The following is a 20870-nucleotide window of genomic DNA, read 5'->3' on the forward strand; positions in this document are numbered from 1 at the left end:
GAGTCATTTTTGATCAGGATATGTCATTCAAAGCGCATATTAAACAAATATGTAGGACTGCTTTTTTGCATTTACGCAATATCTCTAAAATCAGAAAGGTCTTGTCTCAGAGTGATGCTGAAAAACTAATTCATGCATTTATTTCCTCTAGGCTGGACTATTGTAATTCATTATTATCAGGTTGTCCTAAAAGTTCCCTAAAAAGCCTTCAGTTAATTCAAAATGCTGCAGCTAGAGTGCTGACGGGGACTAGAAGGAGAGAGCATATCTCACCCATATTGGCCTCTCTTCATTGGCTTCCTGTTAATTCTAGAATAGAATTTAAAATTCTTCTTCTTACTTATAAGGTTTTGAATAATCAGGTCCCATCTTATCTTAGGGACCTCGTAGTACCATATCACCCCAATAGAGCGCTTCGCTCTCAGACTGCAGGCTTACTTGTAGTTCCTAGGGTTTGTAAGAGTAGAATGGGAGGCAGAGCCTTCAGCTTTCAGGCTCCTCTCCTGTGGAACCAGCTCCCAATTCAGATCAGGGAGACAGACACCCTCTCTACTTTTAAGATTAGGCTTAAAACTTTCCTTTTTGCTAAAGCTTATAGTTAGGGCTGGATCAGGTGACCCTGAACCATCCCTTAGTTATGCTGCTATAGATGTAGACTGCTGGGGGGTTCCCATGATGCACTGTTTCTTTCTCTTTTTGCTCTGTATGCACCACTCTGCATTTAATCATTAGTGATCGATCTCTGCTCCCCTCCACAGCATGTCTTTTTCCTGGTTCTCTCCCTCAGCCCCAACCAGTCCCAGCAGAAGACTGCCCCTCCCTGAGCCTGGTTCTGCTGGAGGTTTCTTCCTGTTAAAAGGGAGTTTTTCCTTCCCACTGTAGCCAAGTGCTTGCTCACAGGGGGTCGTTTTGACCGTTGGGGTTTTACATCATTATTGTATGGCCTTGCCTTACAATATAAAGCGCCTTGGGGCAACTGTTTGTTGTGATTTGGCGCTATATAAAAAAAAAATTGATTGAAATTGATTGATTGACTATGTTTGCCACAACACCAGATACTAGTCTGGTCCTTAATTCATTTCATTATGAAGTTAAAGATGGAAAATAATCAGAGGTGAAAGTAAGAGCTTCAGACGCTCAGATCATATTAAACATATGAATATTAACCCACCTGCTGCGCCGCTTTTACGGAGCGCTTCTCAGTGAATATATCAAATAAAATGAAACAGCCACGACAAAGCATTCAGGCAGTAAAACTGAAGTCACTACAGTCAATACAGTCTGACACAAAAACATGAATACATTTCTAACCTTTATTCAGCAATGTTAGTGCAGGGGTTGTAGCAAAGTGGTTAATGCGCTTGGTTTCAGTGCAGAAGGTTCCGGGTTCAAATCCCACCCCTGCCACATTTCTCCATGTAATGTGGAGTTGTGTCAGGAAGGGCATCCGGCGTAAAACCTGTGCCAATTCAACATGCAGATCCACCTTGGATTTGCTGTGACGACCCCAAGTGCAAACAAGGGAGCAGCCGAAGGGACTTACTATTCAGCAATGTTCTTAATTTCCCCACATCATTAATATTACATATAATGCAGACTTATCAAAGGTCACTCCACAATTTATTTTTTATTCATTTAACCAGCTGATACTCCTTTGTCAGTTTGTCGCAGCACCTGAACGCTGCACAAAACAGCATTTTCAGATCACTTGAACCCGAGTTTAAGTCAGTGCATCATTGATTTCTATTTAATCTAATGTCTGACGATGCGGAATAACGCTAAGCAAGATGGCGGCTGCTGGCAACAGCTCACAGGCTGCACCCGCCATCTAGTGGATTAAATAGAAATCAATGGGTGCACCCCCTCCCCCACACCCCCTGGATCTGCCCTTGTTCTCAACTCCTTTGGCCTTGTCTATTTGGCAGCATAGCGATCACTTGAGTTTTGTTGCTGTTAAATGTACACTCTGACTGAAAATGAATGGCAGCTGGTTGCTTTTCCACTGTCGCTTGTAGTTAATGTCACAGAGAGGGGGTGGGGGTCCCAGCTTTGCTCATCAGACCACCTGTTACTGAATAAACTACAAAATTATGCAATTTCTAACAGCTAAAGGTTTCTGCATTGTTTATTTGGGAAAATAAAACTTTTCATACTGGCAAAACTAACAAGTGATATAATATGTTTGTGAAAAGCTCAAATCAGGAATTATTATTGGCCAACCGATCTGTTAATCAGGTTCCATTCGGCACATGACTACTTGTTCTACTATCATTATGAGCACCTCCGTAATCCAACATATTCATCTTCTGTTTTGTTTGTCTCACTTCAATTTATGGATTAAAATGCTGCTGCAGCATTATATTTGGATATATTCTTAACTCTATGAGCCAATTAAGAGTCATGGTAGCAATATACAGTATATGGGGGGGGGGCAATTGAAGAAATTCCTATTTAGAGTGTGCAGACCATGTTGGTGACACGCCATTAGTCAGTCATCTTGTTATGTGTGTCAGGAGGCCACAGTAAAGATATGACAAGTGGTTTGGAAACAAACAGGGTCAAACACACACACACATGCAAGGTTTTTTATGCAGGTGCTGTCAGGTGCATGACAGTGAAAGACAAACACACACACACACACACACACACACACACGCGCATGTTCGTACACAAGGTAGAGACTTAGCAGGGTACAAAAGCTTGTCAAACCAAACCTGCTTCAGTGTCACTGCAGACAAGAACCACCAAAATGAACATAACCTTTGGTTGTCAAGGAGACCGTTCCTGGGACATCCATGCCTACATTCTCATATGTTTCAAGCATCAAAAGTGGAGCTGCAGCTCTGTGACTGTGGAGCTCTGTGGGTCAACCATAAGTGTTTTTTTTCCATCACGCTGAGTCACACATGCCGCTCCATCCGGTGGAACCACAGACGCTGAAGTCCACAAAAACCCTGATCCCAACACAAACGGTTACTAGGTCACTTCTGCTTCTGAGGAGTCGACATCAAACATTTGATTTGCAAGTTTCACTGAATTATCACATGGTGTTAACAGATCACAGGAGGTTTAACAGTGGGGCTGCAGACTGTAGTGTGAAAACGTTGCTGTCTCTCAGCATCGTCATGTCAAAGACATGTTTGTGGTGGAGAGACAGCTGTGCACGGCTGCTGGCTGCTACAGAGAAGCACTCATCAGTGTTAAGAAGGAAGATGCAGCTGCACAAAGCCAGATAATCTAAGGTCTTTCAAAAGAAGAAGGTTTTAATCAGACCTCTGCAGGTCACATGTGGTATCCTGTTACTTTAGTCAGCCAGGCACGACAACCCAGAGACAACATCCTGCTCTTCTGACCAAACAAGGATCCTGCAGCCTCAGACGTTATTTCATTGTGTATTAAAAAACGAGTTCTACTCGACAGACGGCTGAGCTTCCAGCTGTCAATTCAAAGTGTTACAGAACAATAATAAATAAAACGGATTTACTATGCAAGTTTCTTACGTCAGAGTGTAATGTTACGATATTACAGTGTAGCACAGAAATCAAAGCAGATGGATACTGTGATTCTGGGACTCTATTATAATTATTAAATCTGTAAGAGTTATGTAGTATTACAGATGGATGGAACAAAACCTGTTTGCAGATCACTATGGCTATTTTAGAAGAAGAGGTTTTATGATTAATTGTTGGCAGCTGTCAGATTATTTTTTTTGTTTGTTTGTTTTTGTTTTTTTTGGCCCTCAAACATTATGTGTCAACGTGGCAATGCTTTTGTTGCCATCTGTTACCGTGTGAGTCACTGCACTCATGAGTCAAAATGAAATATGTTGGAGAGGCAGACCGTCGGGTCAAGAAGAGACAGTTAATGTAGGTGCGGATCCATATCAAGGTGTAGATCCTGGCTGTGGCTCATTGATTGATACTTCATTAATCCCAAAGTGAAAACATGGACTTTGCACAAACATTTTTTTACATAGATATTACTCTGTTAATTCAGCTATTGGGAAATACAGACTCGATGTAGACCCCCTTTGAACATTTTGTCAGCTCTCGGGGGAATCATTGTTCAACTTTTCTTTGATTGCACTTTTTGTTATATCTTTTGGAATGATATTTTTCTTTTTTTAAACAGGAATCTGGACATTCATCTTCAATTTCAAATGGAATTTGTGTTATTCAGATACTTTAATGAAACATCTGCTACAAAAACATATCTGATCAACCTTGTCATTATTTTAGCCAAATTTCAAATACACACCAGCAAATGTATTAATCAAAAAGCCAATTTTGTTGTTTTTCTTACTTATTTTAAATCTTATTTGGAGACCTTAAAACGTTGCACAAAAAAGCTGTAAAAACCAAAAGATTATTAAGAGAATTTAACTACCTAAGTGTCGTTATGTATCCCTGTTATGTAAGATCTTTATTTTAATGCCTCTCTTTGTTATGTATGTACAGTAGTGGTCAGAATAATAATAGTGCTATGTGACTAAAAAGATTAATCCAGGTTTTGAGTATATTTCTTATTGTTACATGGGAAACAAGGTATCAGTAGATTCAGTAGATTTTCACAAATCCAACAAGACCAAGCATTCATGATATGCACACTCTTAAGGCTATGAAATTGGGCTATTATTAAAAAAAGTAGAAAAGGGGGTGTTCACAATAATAGTAGCATCTGCTGTTGACGATACAAACTCAAAACTATTATGTTCAAACTGCATTTTTAGCAATCCTGTGAATTACTAAACTAGTATTTAGTTGTATAACCACAGTCTTTCATCATTTCTTCACATCTACGAGGCATTCATTTTGTCAGTTTGGGACAAAGATTTTGCTCATTACTAGTGTGCTTGGGGTCATTGTCTTGTTGAAACACCCATTTCAAGGGCATGTCCTCTTCAGCATAAGGCAACATGACCTCTTCAAGTATTTTGACATATCCAAACTGATCCATGATACCTGGTATGTGATATATAGGCCCAACACCATAGTAGGAGAAACATGTCCATATCATGATGCTTGCACCACCATGTTTCACTGTCTTCACTGTGAACTGTGGCTTGAATTCAGAATTTGGTGGTCGTCTCACAAACTGTCTGCAGCCCTTGGACCCAAAAATATCAATTTTACTCTCATCCTCCATTTCTCTTTAGGCCAGTTGATGTGTTCTTTGGCAAATTGTAACCTCTTCTGCACGTCTTTTATTTAACAGAGGGACTTTGCGGGGGATTCTTGCAAATAAATTAGCTTCACACAGGCGTCTTCTGTCACAGCACTTACAGGTAACTCCAGACTGTCTTTGATCATCATGGAGCTGATCACTGGGTGAGCCTTTGCCATTCTGGTTATTCTTCTATCCATTTTGATGGTTGTTTTCCATTTTCTTCCACGCGTCTCTGGTTTTTTTGTCCATTTTAAAGCACTGGCGATCATTGTAGATGAACAGCCTATAATTTTTTGCACCTGCGTATAAGTTTTCCCCTCTCCAATCAACTTTTTAATCAAACTACTCTGTTCTTCTGAACAATGTCTTGAACGTCCAATTTTCCTCAGGCTTTCAAAGAGAAAAGTATGTTCAACAGGTGCTGGCTTCATCCTTAAATAGGGGACACCTGATTCACACCTGTTTGTTCCACAAAATTGACAAACTCACTGACTGTATGCCACACTACTATTATTGTGAACACCCCCTTTTCTACTTTTTTTTTTACTAATAGCCCAATTTCATAGCCTTAAGAGTGTGCATATCATGAATGCTTGGTCTTGTTGGTTTGTGAGAATCTACTGGTACCTTGTTTCCCATGTAACAATAAGAAATATACTCAAAACCTGGATTAATATTTTTATTCACATAGCACTACTATTATTCTGAACACTACTGTACACTTCAAGCTATTGTTCTGTTTAACCTGTATTGTTCATATTTCTGTAAATAAGTAAATAATAATAATAATAATAAACTAATAATCCCAAAGTGAAATTACTGTGTTGTAGCAGCAAAGTATGAGAATCAGCATATGTTCATCACAAACAGAATAATAATAAAAATAGAATATGTGACTGGATGTGCAAATTAAAGTAAAAGTAGAATGTAGATTGTATTGCACACTGCCGCCGAGTCTTCCCTCACTAGTCTCCTTGTTGTACAATCAGTTTTTGAGAACTGCGTATTGCACAAAGATCTACATACTGTATTTGGCCAAGGATAGGGAAGTGTGGGATGAGCTACTAGGTCTAATGCCACTGTGACCCATGCCCGGATAAGTGGCAGAAAATGAATGAATGAATGAATGAAGATCATACTGTTTCTAATTCTTAATGATTTACATAAACTAAGTCTGAGACATATTCAGTGAAGTGGAAAATTCATGTATCCAACACCTGACTTGTTCAAATGAAATGGGCTGTAAAAGTGATCATTTGTATTCAAAATAATCCTTATATTTAGTATGAAATGGACCCTGACAATGGAGGGGCTTTCTGTAAAAATGGCTGTAGTTCAGTCCAGCTAACAATTAGCATTTTGTTTGTTTTTATCAAATATTGCTGTAACATAATCTCTTATAATGATTAACAAGCTCTCCCTCTTCTCCTGCCCAAATGTACCGTGTCGTGTATTTTACATTGCCATGTGATGCTTTCTGTACATCATGTGACCTGTAATAACGGAGTGTTTCCAGTCCACTTTTTGTAAAGTTTATGTTAATTATGTTTTTTCAAATTTACTGAAATACCTCAGTGTTAAAAACTCTTTTGCAATGTTTTTTTTATTTTTTCAAAATACACGTTTACATTAAGCATATTTTCAATTTGCTACTTCAGTTTGTGCAATTTGGAAGTTAATGGAAACCTACTTGATGTCCAAATTCATATTTCACATATTCACAACACTCCATAATGACACATGAAAAAAGTTTTGAAATTTTTGCAAATTGATTAAAAATAAAAAACTAAAAAATCACATGTAATCACATGTTCCGTCTGTCCACTCTACCATACAGGCCTGATTGGTGGATTGCTGCAGAGATGATTGTCCTTCTGGAAGGTTCTCCTCTTTCCACAGAGGAATGCTGAGCTCTGACAGAGTGACCATCAAGTTCTTGCTCATCTCCCTGACTAAGGCCCTTCTCCCCGATTGCTCAGTTTAGATGGGCAGCTCTAGGAAGAGTCCTGGTGGATCAGAACTTTTCCATTTCCAGATGATGGAGGCCACTGTGCCTATTGGTACCTTCCAAGCAGCAGAAATGTTTCTGTACCCTTCCCCAGGTTTGTGCGTCGAGACAAACCTGTCTCAGAGGTCTACAGACAATTTCTTTGGCTTCATGCTTGGTTTGTGCTCTGACAGGTGTGTGTCTTTCCAAATCATGTCCAATCAACTGAATTTACCCCAGGTGGACTCCAATTAAGCTGTAGAAACATCTCAAGGATGATCAACAGAGCTTCATGGCAAAGACTGTGGATACTTATGTATATAAATTTGCAAAAATCTCAAAAGAAAAATTAATTTCATCCATTTTGGGATACTTTCCTGATGCACTTTACATATTGGTAGCCCAAACTCAAAACACCACTGAGGCACCTCTAGTGTATACACACAATGGGGGGAGAGGGAACATCCCTTTTTGAGTGTAACATTTTTTTTTAGCATGAAATGTCATCAAACCATGAGAAAAATACATTTTATGATTCACTGAATCTTTGCTGCAGAATCATCAATGTTGGATTGGAGCAGCACGCTGAATGGAAAGTGGGTCAAAATAAAAGTGGGGAGTGCCAATATTTTATAAAAAACATCAGATGTGGTACACTGGACCAGCACAGCTCATCAGCACGCGATGCTGCACCACACAAACCACATCCTTGAAACACATCCTATGTCAACATAACAGCTCACTATAAAAATACAGAAAATCAAGAAGTGAAAAGTAGAGATGGTTCGATACTCTGTGGGTATGACGTGCATTAGAACGTGTGGTCACCTCGTGCAGTTTTTATTTTGGACCCATCTGACGTTAGCGGTGATGCGTCTCTGTGTCAACATTCACCATCAGTCATAACCGTTCTGTGGCACAAACAGAGCATGGTATCACCATGGAAACCTACAGCGAGAAGTCAGCCTGCTGAGGGCGTGCACGCTAACCCAAACAAACGAGCAAAGAGTTCCTACACAGACACACAAGGTTATCAGGGTTAACAGCCTGAAACTATCCATAAAACATTCAAAACTTTACCAAATCTGAACCTGTATCGGCACGAACTAAACCAAAGAAGCCTGGTCCCAGAGGCAAAGACTTCGAGCCTGCATGGGAAACTATGAGTTGTCATGGTAACAGCAAACCACATCCCAACAGTTGTTGTGAAAGCAGGCGTCAGACTTCACTGCACGGACACACAAGTCTAAATACTTCTGTAAACCACTTTTTATTGATTGGAGTTTTTAAATAAAGTAGAAATACATAAGTACGGGGTCAGAGATCCTGGAACATACAAATACTACAGTGACATGAAACACCACAGTCTCATTAGAGACTGGAAAACAGTGCATGTCTGACCTAAAGTCTACTTTTTCCTGACGACAATATTAGTGCAGCTTTGTGGGCTTTTACAACACACACACACACAAAACCATGCAAACAGCCTCTATTCTCCACAGCGTCATGGCAACACAGCTGCGTCCTCAACTTCCCTCTAGAAGAGAAACAGGAACAAAGGAGACTTTTTTAAGGATCACAATCTGAAGTCTGACATTTAGGACGGCTGTTCTGGACTTTTTGTGGTCATTACCCAGTCATGTTGTGGTGCTGTGCGTGGACTCTGAACAGCTCCATAATGAAGGATCATCCTGCATGGCTAACGTCTGCTTAACGAACCTCAGCATTCCTGTCAGGGAACCCATATCTACCTCCCCCTCGTGTTTCTCCTGCCTCGAGGTGGCCTCCATGCCAGGGTGTGCATGTTCGTGTCCTTCCTGACTGTCTAGTTTCTCTGCCATGTAGGTGAGGGGGTTGAAGGACATGTCAGAGGCTGTTGTGGACTCCATCACGCTCAGGCCCTGCCAGTCATGGTCTCCTTCTGGGAAGGAGGACATCATGGGGATGGCCAGCTCCCGCGGCTGCTGCTGCAGCGCTTCCCTCAGTGTGGCCTTCAGGCTCGGTGGAAGGTCCAGAGAGGAGTCCGTGCTGCTGTTCTGCAGCCAGTCACTGGGTTTTTGGTTCTCACTTTGAACAGACGAATGAGAGACCGAGCAGCAATGAAAGGATGTAGGAGTTGGAGGTGATAATGGAGTGACGCCGCGCGTTGGAGAGCAGAGGTGAGACGTGTCAGTGCCTGAAGGGGAGAGGACAGTTGTTTCAGGGGACCGAGTGTGAACCCAGAACTCAGCAGCTGGATCCAGACTGGAGACCCTGGATTGGCCAGGAGCTGATCCAACATCCTGCAGGAAGACAAGAAGAGAAGCTGAGTAAGACTCAATAAAGTTAGTGGTGAGCCGGAGTCAGACTAAGACTTACACAGAGGGCTGGTTTAAGGAGCAGGCTGTCACTGAAGCTCTGCTCCTCAGAGGCATGCAGCAGAGTCTGCAGCGGCGCGTTCTGACTGGCAGCCCGTTTCAGCTGGTCGCTGAGCTGCTCCAGCTGGACGTGAAGGCGACTGTTCTGGATCCTGGCCTGCTCATACAGAACCCTGCTCTGCTGCAGCTGGGCTTCAGATTGCAGGAGCTGAGTCTGACTTTGGTCAAACTGTATCTGAAGGTGACCGGCTTGGCTTCTGGCCTGATCCAGTTCAGTCTTGGTTTGGTCCAGCTGGGCCTGGCTCTGCTTGAGTTTTGTACTAAGCTGCTCCTGTGAGGAGCGCATTGTAGAGGAGATCTGCTCTGAGACTTTGAGGAGCTGACCGCGCGTTTTCTGCAGAGACTCCAGCTGTGGAGGGGAAAAAAAAGACAGCTGCTGTTCACTGCGTTCAGATGGTGGGCTGCTGGTTCTGGATCTGATCTTCAATATCATTTTTTTATTGCAGCCTGGTAAATTTTACAGCAGCATAAGGACCAAAGGATGTATGTGATACATCCATCATGTATGTCATCACACCATGAGGATGCTAGACTACCAAATTGCAGACTCTGGTTCAATTCCCCGTACATGCTTCAACTGCATTGTCCCTGTTGGATAATCTGAGGTTTTTCTCAGAATATTACTCCCTCCCCCACCACCATTTTTAACCTACTAATATGGACCGAAAGCACTGTTATACAAAACACAAAACCAAACACACACAAACAAACAGACAAAAGCCTCCACAAACATGCAAAGGCTTGTCACTGCTTTTGAACACATTTTCAAAAAGTCTTGAGCCTCAAACGGAAAGCGCAAGATATTTGGATTCATAATGTTTTATTTTTCAACATAGTCCCCTTCCAACTCCATACACTTGTTCCATCTAGTTTGCCAGTCATTGATACCCGATCGGTAGAACTCAACAGTTTCCTCCGCAGGGTGGCTGGGCGCTCCCTTAGAGATAGGGTGAGGAGCTCGGTCACTCGGGAGGAGCTCGGAGTCGAGCCGCTGCTCCTCCACGTCGAAAGGAATCAGTTGAGGTGGCTCGGGCATCTTTTCCGGATGCCCCCTGGACGCCTTGCTGGAGAGGTGTTCCGGGCACGTCCCACTGGGAGGAGGCCCCGGGGAAGACCCAGGACACGCTGGAGGGACTACATCTCTCGGCTGGCTTGGGAACGCCTTGGGGTTCCCCTGGAGGAGCTGGGGGAGGTGTGGACTGGTGCGTTGTCCTAGTGAAGCAGAATGCCATGACTGAATTGAAGGGTATGTCTCTTCCACACAGTGTTATGACACAACAACTGAAGTGAGCAATATGATCCTACATGAAATAAGTAGCTAAGTCGCTGATGTAGATCAGGTGTGATGTACTGTAATATCCGACTGGGAAAAATGTGCGAGGCTCAAAACTTTTTAACACCCCCTTGTATGCTTTCCACAGGTGTAAGTCTAGTTCAATAAAAAAAAAAAACTGCTGATACAGAATGGTGACAAATTAAACAAGAGCAATCAGAGATTTCTGACGTCCACCAATCCAGATCCGGATCACCTCCAAAAATTCAGTGGAGTCTTCTGTGCCCTAATATCTATCAGTGGTGCAAAAGCCGGTGTCCTGACGAGATGTCATTCCTGTCGAGAGGCCAGCAACTGCGCATGTCTCTCTGCCTAGACTTTCACACCACCCCCCGTTGGGTTGATGTGCCTCTCTTTACCGCGCAACTGTGCATGCGAATTTTGTTCTGTGACAGACTTAAAGACTGATTTTTGCAGCTGCACAGCTATAAATCTGTGTCATGCAATGACGTGCGTGACAGTTTTAAAGTTCTCCGTCGCTGCAAAATTGCGGACTTTTCTGATCCATTTGTAATCAGCATGCGCACTGCAAAAACTATTACAATATGATGGCAGCCAAAGGAGTGAAAGCAGAATATGGGCCAATATCAAATGAACTTTAATTATAATAATTGCTCTGTCCAATAAAGTCCAAAAGACATTGAGGCGCAAATAAGTGAGGATTATTGTGATAAACGATTATCGTAATAATGAAAAAAAAAATAGTCTCCAGGTTAAGAATACTTGTCTTTTACTAGCGAGTATGTTTTACACATTACTGTGTTCGGATGAGCAATTTACACATTTATTTGCCCGTCAATAAAAGCTAACATGGTCAAGAATCATTCAGTGAATGAAAGTGAAAGTGAAGCGCGACAGGGCGCACAACTCGGCGGGGTTAGGTCATCCCGACCCAGGGAACTGTCGCTTTATGTTACGAGACACAAAATTCAACAAGACCGCACGTCAGCGGTACCATCAGTAAAGTGAGTGATCACAGACAGGGACTACGTCTATGACGGGCCACTAAGGTGAGGGACATATGCAACAGACTGAAACAATGCTGTGCACTTGCCCCTAATCTGTTAGAATGTTTTTCCTACTGTTTTCCTCAAACAGGCATTTGAATAATCAAATGAAGGATAAAGGCAAAAACAGACATATCAAAAGTCAGACTTTCCATTCAAACGCCAACACTACAGTTTACGCACATGATGAATACAGCCTAAAAAAAAAAAAAAAAGATGGAAGCCAGAGTGCCTGCACGCCCTGGAAATCCAGGGCGTGCAGGCACTCTGGCTTCATCATCAGCATCACATAGACAAATATCATGGACCAAACAGTCCTGCTGGCATTAGAATAGACTCTTATGAACTTGAGAACACGAGGAAGTCCCTTCAGCTTCTCCCTTGTTTTCACTAGAGGTTGCCACAGATTTGTCTCAGGTTTTATGCTGGATGCCCTTCCCGACACAACTGGAGAATGGCCAGGGACAGGGTTTGAACCAGGAACCTTCTGCACTGGAAACAAGTGCACTTGACCACTTGGCCATCACCCCTGTCCACGAACTTGAGACCACTGAATATCCTTATCTCAGCTTCGTGTTTTCTGATTCAAAGTCTCTACAGACAGAACTCAACAGTAGGATAGCGACATACAACAAATCATAAACTGACAGTGCAAAGCATAGTGCTGGTAATAGAACTTGTTTGTGTTGATGTATCATTTAGCCGGTTCTGTATTTGGGGACAAGTCAGTCTCTGTGCCTATTATCACAGAACCCATCTCCTTCAAAGTAAATATTCCTCCTGTCTGACAGTAAGATTTAATGATAAGCTGCATGCTACATTTAACAACCTACAAAATTCTAAAAATCTCATTAGGTGCTACAGAGCTCCTCTGGCCAAAGGTTCTTTTAAAAAAATCTTTTATACCAAATGCCGTCACCATGATGAACTCAAAAAAGTGACCACTCCACAAATAAAACCTGAACTGCTTTACTTCTGTTTTATTTGATTTTATTAGATCTTATTTTACATTTTATTTATTTTACTAGGTCTTATTCTACTTCTTCCTTTACTTCTATGTATTTTATGTATCTTATCTGTTTTATTTGTGTGTTTGTATGACTATGTTTGTATTTTAGTGTTGTCTTTTTTGTGCTGGTGAGCCGAAGACAATTTGCCACATCGGTGGACAATAAAGAATTATTCTATTCTATTCTATTAGCATTTTGTATACCTTTGTACACCTTTGTTCTATGAGCATACCAATTTGTTCTTCAACTACACTGTAAGGGCTAGGGAATAGTTATTGCCCCAGGTGGAGGAGTTTAAGTTTCTCCGGTTCTTGTTCACATGTGAGGTAAGTTGCACTGTGATACATATGTAGGTGGGAATAGCTGGCCGTCCTGTTAGCTCTGTGAGGAACTGTTGATATGCACTATATCCTCACTGCACACCGCCTCTGCCAGATGTATTCTGTAATTGGTTCCAGGGCCTCCAACAACCTCTAAGGGGGGGAGGCAGGGATGGATGGATGGATGGATGGATGGATGGATGGATGGATGGACGGACAGACAGACGATGTGTTAGACATAAGGATGGGTACTGATAAAATCTGATCAATATCGATGCCATTATTGATTCCTTATCTTTCTGTCTGTCTATGTCAACAACATTTTATTGAGTCTTAAAGTAAATAAATATGAAATTGGTCACTGGATCCTAGATGTACATGGTGGATCCTTGATCTCTGGACATAAACAGAAATAAACTAAATCTGTAGGTTTTGTCAAAAGCATTTCCTTTCAGATATTAATGAGACAAATTTAACTCTGTGGCTTCTGAGCTGAGCTCAGCCAGCTGCACGTCAACATCAATGCAATTCATAAACAACAGAGGACGCCTCATTTTGGGAGAAAAAAAAACACGGTTTTGGTCAGCTGTAGTTTGTTGTCTGTATTACTATGTTTGGAAAGAGGTGTCATTTGATTTAAAACGGCGATTCGCTTTGAAGTTATTAATTCTGACCGAAATCGTTTGGAGCTGTGCACTTAGTCTCACAAAACAGGAATGGAGGACAATTCTTGTTTCTTGCCCGCAACAAAACAAGAGTCCCAGTTCGTGACTTTAATCCACATAAAGGTGACTCACAATTGACATGTTTAAATGGCTTTGAGAGGGGTCAATGAAGAAATTGCACACCTGCCGCTTTTGAAAAGCAGCAAAGCAGAGAACCAACGAAGCAGCGGGTTGCAGCGCTGCTTTGTTGGTTCAGGCTTCAAGCAGAGCCACTGCAGAAGCAGCAGGTCTCCAATCAATGTAGAGAAACATCATTTTCCCGATAAACACCCTCAAAAACAACGGCCTCTCCAGCGGAATGTAAACTGAAGGACCGATAAGGGAACTGTCCAAAAAAAAAAAAAAAAGGCTATTGATGTTGGTGGATTGAAAAATATATTATTGATTCTTAAAAGGAACCGGTATTCGATACCCATCCCTAGTTAGACAGCACAGTGAAGCTAGTCGTATCCTCAGTAGTGGCTGTACCTCACTGCCGTGCTGCTCCCTTTCCAGGTCCAGCTGCCTCTGTAAAGTTGCAACTGAATTCTGCAGCTGGGTCTTAGTCTGCTGCCAGTCCGATTCCTTCAGGGCCAGGTCCTTCTCCACACAACACAGCTGAACCTCCTGCAAACACAACCAAACTAAATCAGAACAAACATCACCCCAAGTCATTTTACACAGCAAGGACTAAATCCTACCCACCACACGAGTTAGCAAATTGGTGACAACCATATAGGAAGAAAGCTCAAGCAGACCAGACTCGCTGGGACAGTGGACAGTTTTTTAGTTAATATGGCCACATCACCAAAATACAACAAAACAAAAACAATGATAGAAATGCTGCAGCTGAGCAACCATATACTGTATAGCCCAGAGTTCACAAAGACAGATAGCCTGAAAGGACAAGCTGGAGATAAAGACCAAAGTCCCAGCTACACCAGTCGATTCGTACATATGAACAGAAAATATAAAACAGAATACAATGCTGGAGGGACACAAACACAATGAAGCAGGGTTCACCAACCTCCTGCTCACAGCATCTTCACTGATGAAAATAAACAAATTAAAGCACAAGCCCCACAACACAGACAGACACTTGGCTGACTGTGAGCCTGCAACTCTGACTCCAATTACAGAGAATTTCCTGACACAATGCAAGCACAAATCCATCACTGTGGAAGAATGATTTCATATCAAATATTGTGCATAGTTTTCCATTCAAAGTCCCTTTTGGCTTCTCCCTTTTTTCCCCATCGGTGTCCCCACAGCAGTTCCAAGATTTACCTGCATCTCGATTTGGCACACGTTTTACATCAGATGCCCTTCCTGATGAAACTCTACATTATATGAAGAATGGGCAGGGGTGGTTTTGAACCAGGAACCTTCTGCTCTGGTAACAAGCGCACTAATCTCTCGTCTACTACTAGTGGTGGGCACAGTTCCGCTAATGTGCTAATTGCTAATTAGTGAAGCTAACTTTTTTGTTAGTGAATCAGCTTTTCAGCTAACTTCAAAAACCTTCAGCGGACCAATTAGCTTCTGCTAAATTCAGTTCTGCTAACTTTTAGTCTGCTAACATCTTTTGCTGGCATAGTTAGAAAGGTAAACGGTCAAAAATGTTTGTAAACCCTAAAATCATACATGTTAGTTCCTGTCTGTTACGTGTTTTACAGCAGTCAGGCAGCTGTGAGGAGCTGAGCTCAACCCTACCTGAGCAGAAAGGGCCTGGCTGCCAGGCTGTTACAAAAAATATATATATATTTTAATTTACATTCAACATACAGTGCCCCAGATGTGTGGACGAAGACATAAATAGCAAAACAGTTTTGACTTATGGTTTGATTTACAAGCCAAACTAATTCCGGACAGTTTATCGACATTAACGTCAACGCTGTCATTTTTACAAAGTGCAAATATCACACATATCTTTTACTTTTAAAGTAATGCACTAATTCTGAAGGTTTGAGCATTAACACACACAGACGCCAAAAGGCATTATGGGAAAATGAGCCTCCTAGAACACTGATTAAAAATGCATGATTTTTTGTAAAGCATCTCACTGATATTTGCACATACAGTACTTTTCTAAAGGGAAAGGTTTACAGACCTTGACTTGACGGATGATGCTGTAATCTTTGCGGAGTCAATGGATGCTCTAATATCAGCACTTGAGAAGCTGAGTGAGGAATCGATGTCTGAGTTTGCGATTCTCCTGGATCAAGATTAAGATCAGAGCCCTGCTAGCTGGCATTGGTAGTTGTTGTGGCTGGACCATGTCTGTCCTTCCTGTGCATTTTATTACAAATATCTGTTAAAAAAAAAGAAAGAATCTGACTTGCTGCACAGTTAACTGTCCTAGTCTATCATCTAACATATCTGTGCTCCAGCACTTCCACAGAGCATAATTTTTGCCTTATTTCATTCATATGTTAGTCAGATTAGCACTAATTGCAGCCAGTCTGCTCTGTGTAAGCCTGAACCCATCACATCTCACAAGCGAAGCAGAGTGGGCTCTGGTTAGTACTTGGATGGGAGACCTCTTTAGAAGACCAGGGTCTGTGTGTGTTTCTCCAGGTGAAACTGGAGACGTGTTGTTAAGAGCGGCCAGTGTAAAACTTGTGCCAAATCCCAATATGGATCTGTGCTGGATCCACTGTGGCAGCCCTGAATAAAAAGGAAGCAGCCAAACGGAAACTACAACACTGAGATTAGCACTGGTTAGCACTTTTAGCAGCTATCGGTAGCTTGATGACTTTACATCCAGTTAATCCACAATTACTGAGGAAATGAGATGGTTATAACTTTTTAATATCTACACCCAAGCACAGTTATGAAAACCACTACACAGTTCTAAAAAATATGCTTTAATAAAAACACTTGAACCAAGAGATTAGTCCATGAGCAGTAAGTTCTGTAATGGTAAGTCTAAGACAGGGGTGCGTTCTGGCTTCACCCAGGCCATGCAGGGTATCACCAACACTCTTCTTTACCCAATTGTTCGTTACTCTGGACATGGTGGGCATTCCACTGAATGTAATATTGACCATCGACTTGTGCATCTGTTGAGTCCAACATTGTGCAACATGCAAGCAACTGACAAAACATAACTAAACAAGGATCAGAACCAAGCACCAAAAACATAACCATCCATCCAGGGTCAACTCCAATATGTCATAAAAAACATCTCAAATCAAGAAAACCCCCCTTAATGTTCAAATACGAGACGTGTACCGTGAAGAGAAGAGTTTGACTTCACCTTCTCCTTTGTGTGGGTCTTGCAGTCGTCCAGCTCTCGGCTCAGATCCCCACAGCAAGAACGAGTTTGTTCAAGCTCCTCCAGCACACTCTGAAATTTTTCCTGACACAAACACAACTGCTGGCTGAGCTGTTGGACCTCCTAAAACACACACGCGCACACACAGTGATGGTCTTGAGCACAGCATGTTATTTCAAGTAAGCATTTTAATAGCAACATGATATACGGTAGATGTGACTGTAAAACAGCAAACACACTGTGCCCCAAAAGCTTAGATAGATAGGATAGATAGATAGATAGGATAGATAAGATAGATAAGATAGATAAGATAGATAAGATAGATAAGATAGATAAGATAGATAAGATAGATAAGATAGATAAGATAGATAAGATAGATAAGATAGATTAGATAGATTAGATAGATAGATAGATAGATAGATAGATAGATAGATAGATAGATAGATAGATAGATAGATAGATAGATAGATAGATAGATAGATAGATAGATAGATAGATAGATAGATAGATAGATAGATAGATAGATAGATAGATAGATAGATAGATAGATAGATAGATAGATAGATAGATAGATAGATAGATAGATAGATAGATAGATAGATAGATAGATAGATAGATAGATAGATAGATAGATAGATAGATAGATAGATAGATAGATAGATAGATAGATAGATAGATAGATAGATAGATAGATAGATAGATAGATAGATAGATAGATAGATAGATAGATAGATAGATAGATAGATAGATAGATAGATAGATAGATAGATAGATAGATAGATAGATAGATAGATAGATAGATAGATAGATAGATAGATAGATAGATAGATAGATAGATAGATAGATAGATAGATAGATAGATAGATAGATAGATAGATAGATAGATAGATAGATAGATAGATAGATAGATAGATAGATAGATAGATAGATAGATAGATAGATAGATAGATAGATAGATAGATAGATAGATAGATAGATAGATAGATAGATAGATAGATAGATAGATAGATAGATAGATAGATAGATAGATAGATAGATAGATAGATAGATAGATAGATAGATAGATAGATAGATAGATAGATAGATAGATAGATAGATAGATAGATAGATAGATAGATAGATAGATAGATAGATAGATAGATAGATAGATAGATAGATAGATAGATAGATAGATAGATAGATAGATAGATAGATAGATAGATAGATAGATAGATAGATAGATAGATAGATAGATAGATAGATAGATAGATAGATAGATAGATAGATAGATAGATAGATAGATAGATAGATAGATAGATAGATAGATAGATAGATAGATAGATAGATAGATAGATAGATAGATAGATAGATAGATAGATATGGCCGAGGGTATTTTAGTAATGTGTTATATTTATGATGAGTGAACCTCCCTGTCCTGTAGGTGGAGCAGCAGCTTTCTGAAAAAAATCACTACAGTCACACATTCACGGCAACTCTGGAGCGTAAGAATTTCAAACTGTTTAAATCCAGCATTCATGTTGTCGTGTGTCAGTGCATCTCTTTTGCTTCACACGCTTCCCTCTTCTCCAAATCATCTCTCACATGTGGCTGTGGTTTTTGCTCTCAACTCTCAGTCAGAAGATGGACCTGAGAAGAACAAAGTGGGTTCCAGCTTGAGGATAGTTCCCCTGACATTCCTGCTCCTTCACCTTCTTTGTCTCTCTCAGCTCAGTCTCCTTGGCTTCCAGACTCTCCTGCAGAGAGCCCACCTTCCTCCCCATCTCCTGCTTGTGCTCCCTGATGGCCACCTCCAGCTGGCCCAGCTGAGGAAGAGGAGGGAGAAGATGAAAACAAGCAGAATGCCTCAGTCCTCAAGGGGGAAATGCATTCAGGACAATCAGTAATTATATGTTCAGTGTTTGTTGTTGTACCAGGTTTGTTCTCTGCTGGAGCTCCCCCTGTCTGTCCTTCAGTGCACTGTCCATGTTGATGACCTCCTGATTTCTCTCCTCAACCTGCCTCTGGCTCTCACTACAAAAGCACAAACACACGACAGGATATTGAAACTCTGATCAGATGTTTGAATTATATGTAAGAGGCAAAGATAATGAGTTATGTATTTAAAGCCTTCAAAGTTTTAGTAGGAGCTCATTTTTGTAAATTTATGATTGATCCCCAAGTCAATATGGACATGAATTAATTTCAGCTCCTCTGCTGTGGGTAAAGGGGATTGTACTGTCATGACAGCAGTTTTTAGAGCAGTTCTGAGACCATGTCTTCACAACATTCCACTGTAATCTATCCAACATTTTTTTTTTCAGTTATAGTCTGTAGGTCACACAATTTAAGGTCAGCTTATTTAAATGATCAACTTATTTAAATTAATACATTATTTAAAAGTCACATTCATTATGTTGATTCAACATTCCCAATCAACTGAATGGGAAAGTCTGTTCAATAAGTTTGATTGGTAGTGCATGTAATAATTAATGTTGAGGGTACAAGTAACTGTGATTATTACAGAAAAACTGACTTCCAATTTCAGCTTATATTTGGCCACAGCAGCTCGACCTGCAGATGGTCGTTGAGTCTGGGATCTGATTGTATGAATACATACACACGTGTTCATCAGAACTCGCAGCATTCCAGTCTCATATTCATATTCCATATGCTGGCTTATGGATTTTTTTAACTAATAGATCTCAACGGGTTAGAGTCAATGACGTTTTATCTGATGCTCTGATTTCTTCCACTGGTTCACCACAGGGTTGTGTCCTTTCACCTCTTTTATTTGTTCTATATACTAACAGGTGTCAAAGTCAACATCAAGGATGACTTATTGTTAAATTTGCTGATGATTCTGCCATTGTGTCTCTTTTAAATTCAGATGATCAAGACCATGGCCCTGTGGTGTCAGATTTTATCAGCTGGTGTAAATCGTCCTTTTTAGATATCAACGTGAACAAAACTAAAGTGATGTTAATTGACTTTAGGAAAAAGCAGGATGACATTTCTCCTGTAGTTATTAATAGACTGGCTGTGGAAGTTGTACAGAACTATAAATACCTTGGAACCTTTATTGACAGTTAACCTCTGAGCACCAGATTGACCAGGTATGTAACAAAGCTCACCAGCGCATGCATTTTTACCATAAACTCAGGCATTTTAATGTGGACAGTACTTTTATGAAGATGTTTTATTCCTGTTTTATTGAATCTGTTCTTACTTTTTCTTTTATCCGCTGGTATGTTTTTTTAAATTTGAAAAACAAAAACCATCTGGATCATATTGTAAATGATTGCAACAAGATTGCTGGCGTTTCCTTAAACGACCTGCCATCTATATATAAAAACAGATTAATTAAGAAGGCGAGGTTGATCTTGGACGATTCCAGTCACCCCCTGTACTCTGAGTTCACAATGCTTCCATCTGGTCGTAGATTTATGTCTAAGAAATGTAAGACCAGTAGGTACAAGAACTCTTTTATTCCCACTGTTATTAGATTTTTAAACACTAGCACATGAGTGGTTTTTAACTAGGTTTTCTTATTATTGAGTTATTATGTTTACTGTGAGGTGAGTTTTCATGGTGAGTTTTTATGCCATATTTAAGATCATGTTATGTTTATGTATGTCCGAATGTGTTCTACTGCTGGCTGCACAACAAATTG

At 40.7% G+C, this 20870-nt stretch overlaps 1 protein-coding gene across 1 annotated transcript in view; it reads right to left on the reverse strand.

Moving 5' to 3' along the window:
* Window positions 1-8757: 8757 nt before the first annotated feature.
* Window positions 8758-20870, reverse strand: part of ccdc18 (coiled-coil domain containing 18) — a 78691-nt gene continuing 66578 nt past the window's right edge. Inside the window, 6 exon segments of the mRNA XM_034182538.1 lie at window positions 8758-9435; window positions 9512-9919; window positions 14434-14571; window positions 17204-17344; window positions 18910-19023; window positions 19132-19231. Of these exon segments, the coding sequence (XP_034038429.1) occupies window positions 8791-9435; window positions 9512-9919; window positions 14434-14571; window positions 17204-17344; window positions 18910-19023; window positions 19132-19231 (1546 nt within the window). The 3' untranslated portion in view covers window positions 8758-8790.

The sequence above is a fragment of the Thalassophryne amazonica genome, chromosome 12, assembly GCF_902500255.1.
Source record: "Thalassophryne amazonica chromosome 12, fThaAma1.1, whole genome shotgun sequence".
Classification (NCBI taxonomy): domain Eukaryota; kingdom Metazoa; phylum Chordata; class Actinopteri; order Batrachoidiformes; family Batrachoididae; genus Thalassophryne; species Thalassophryne amazonica.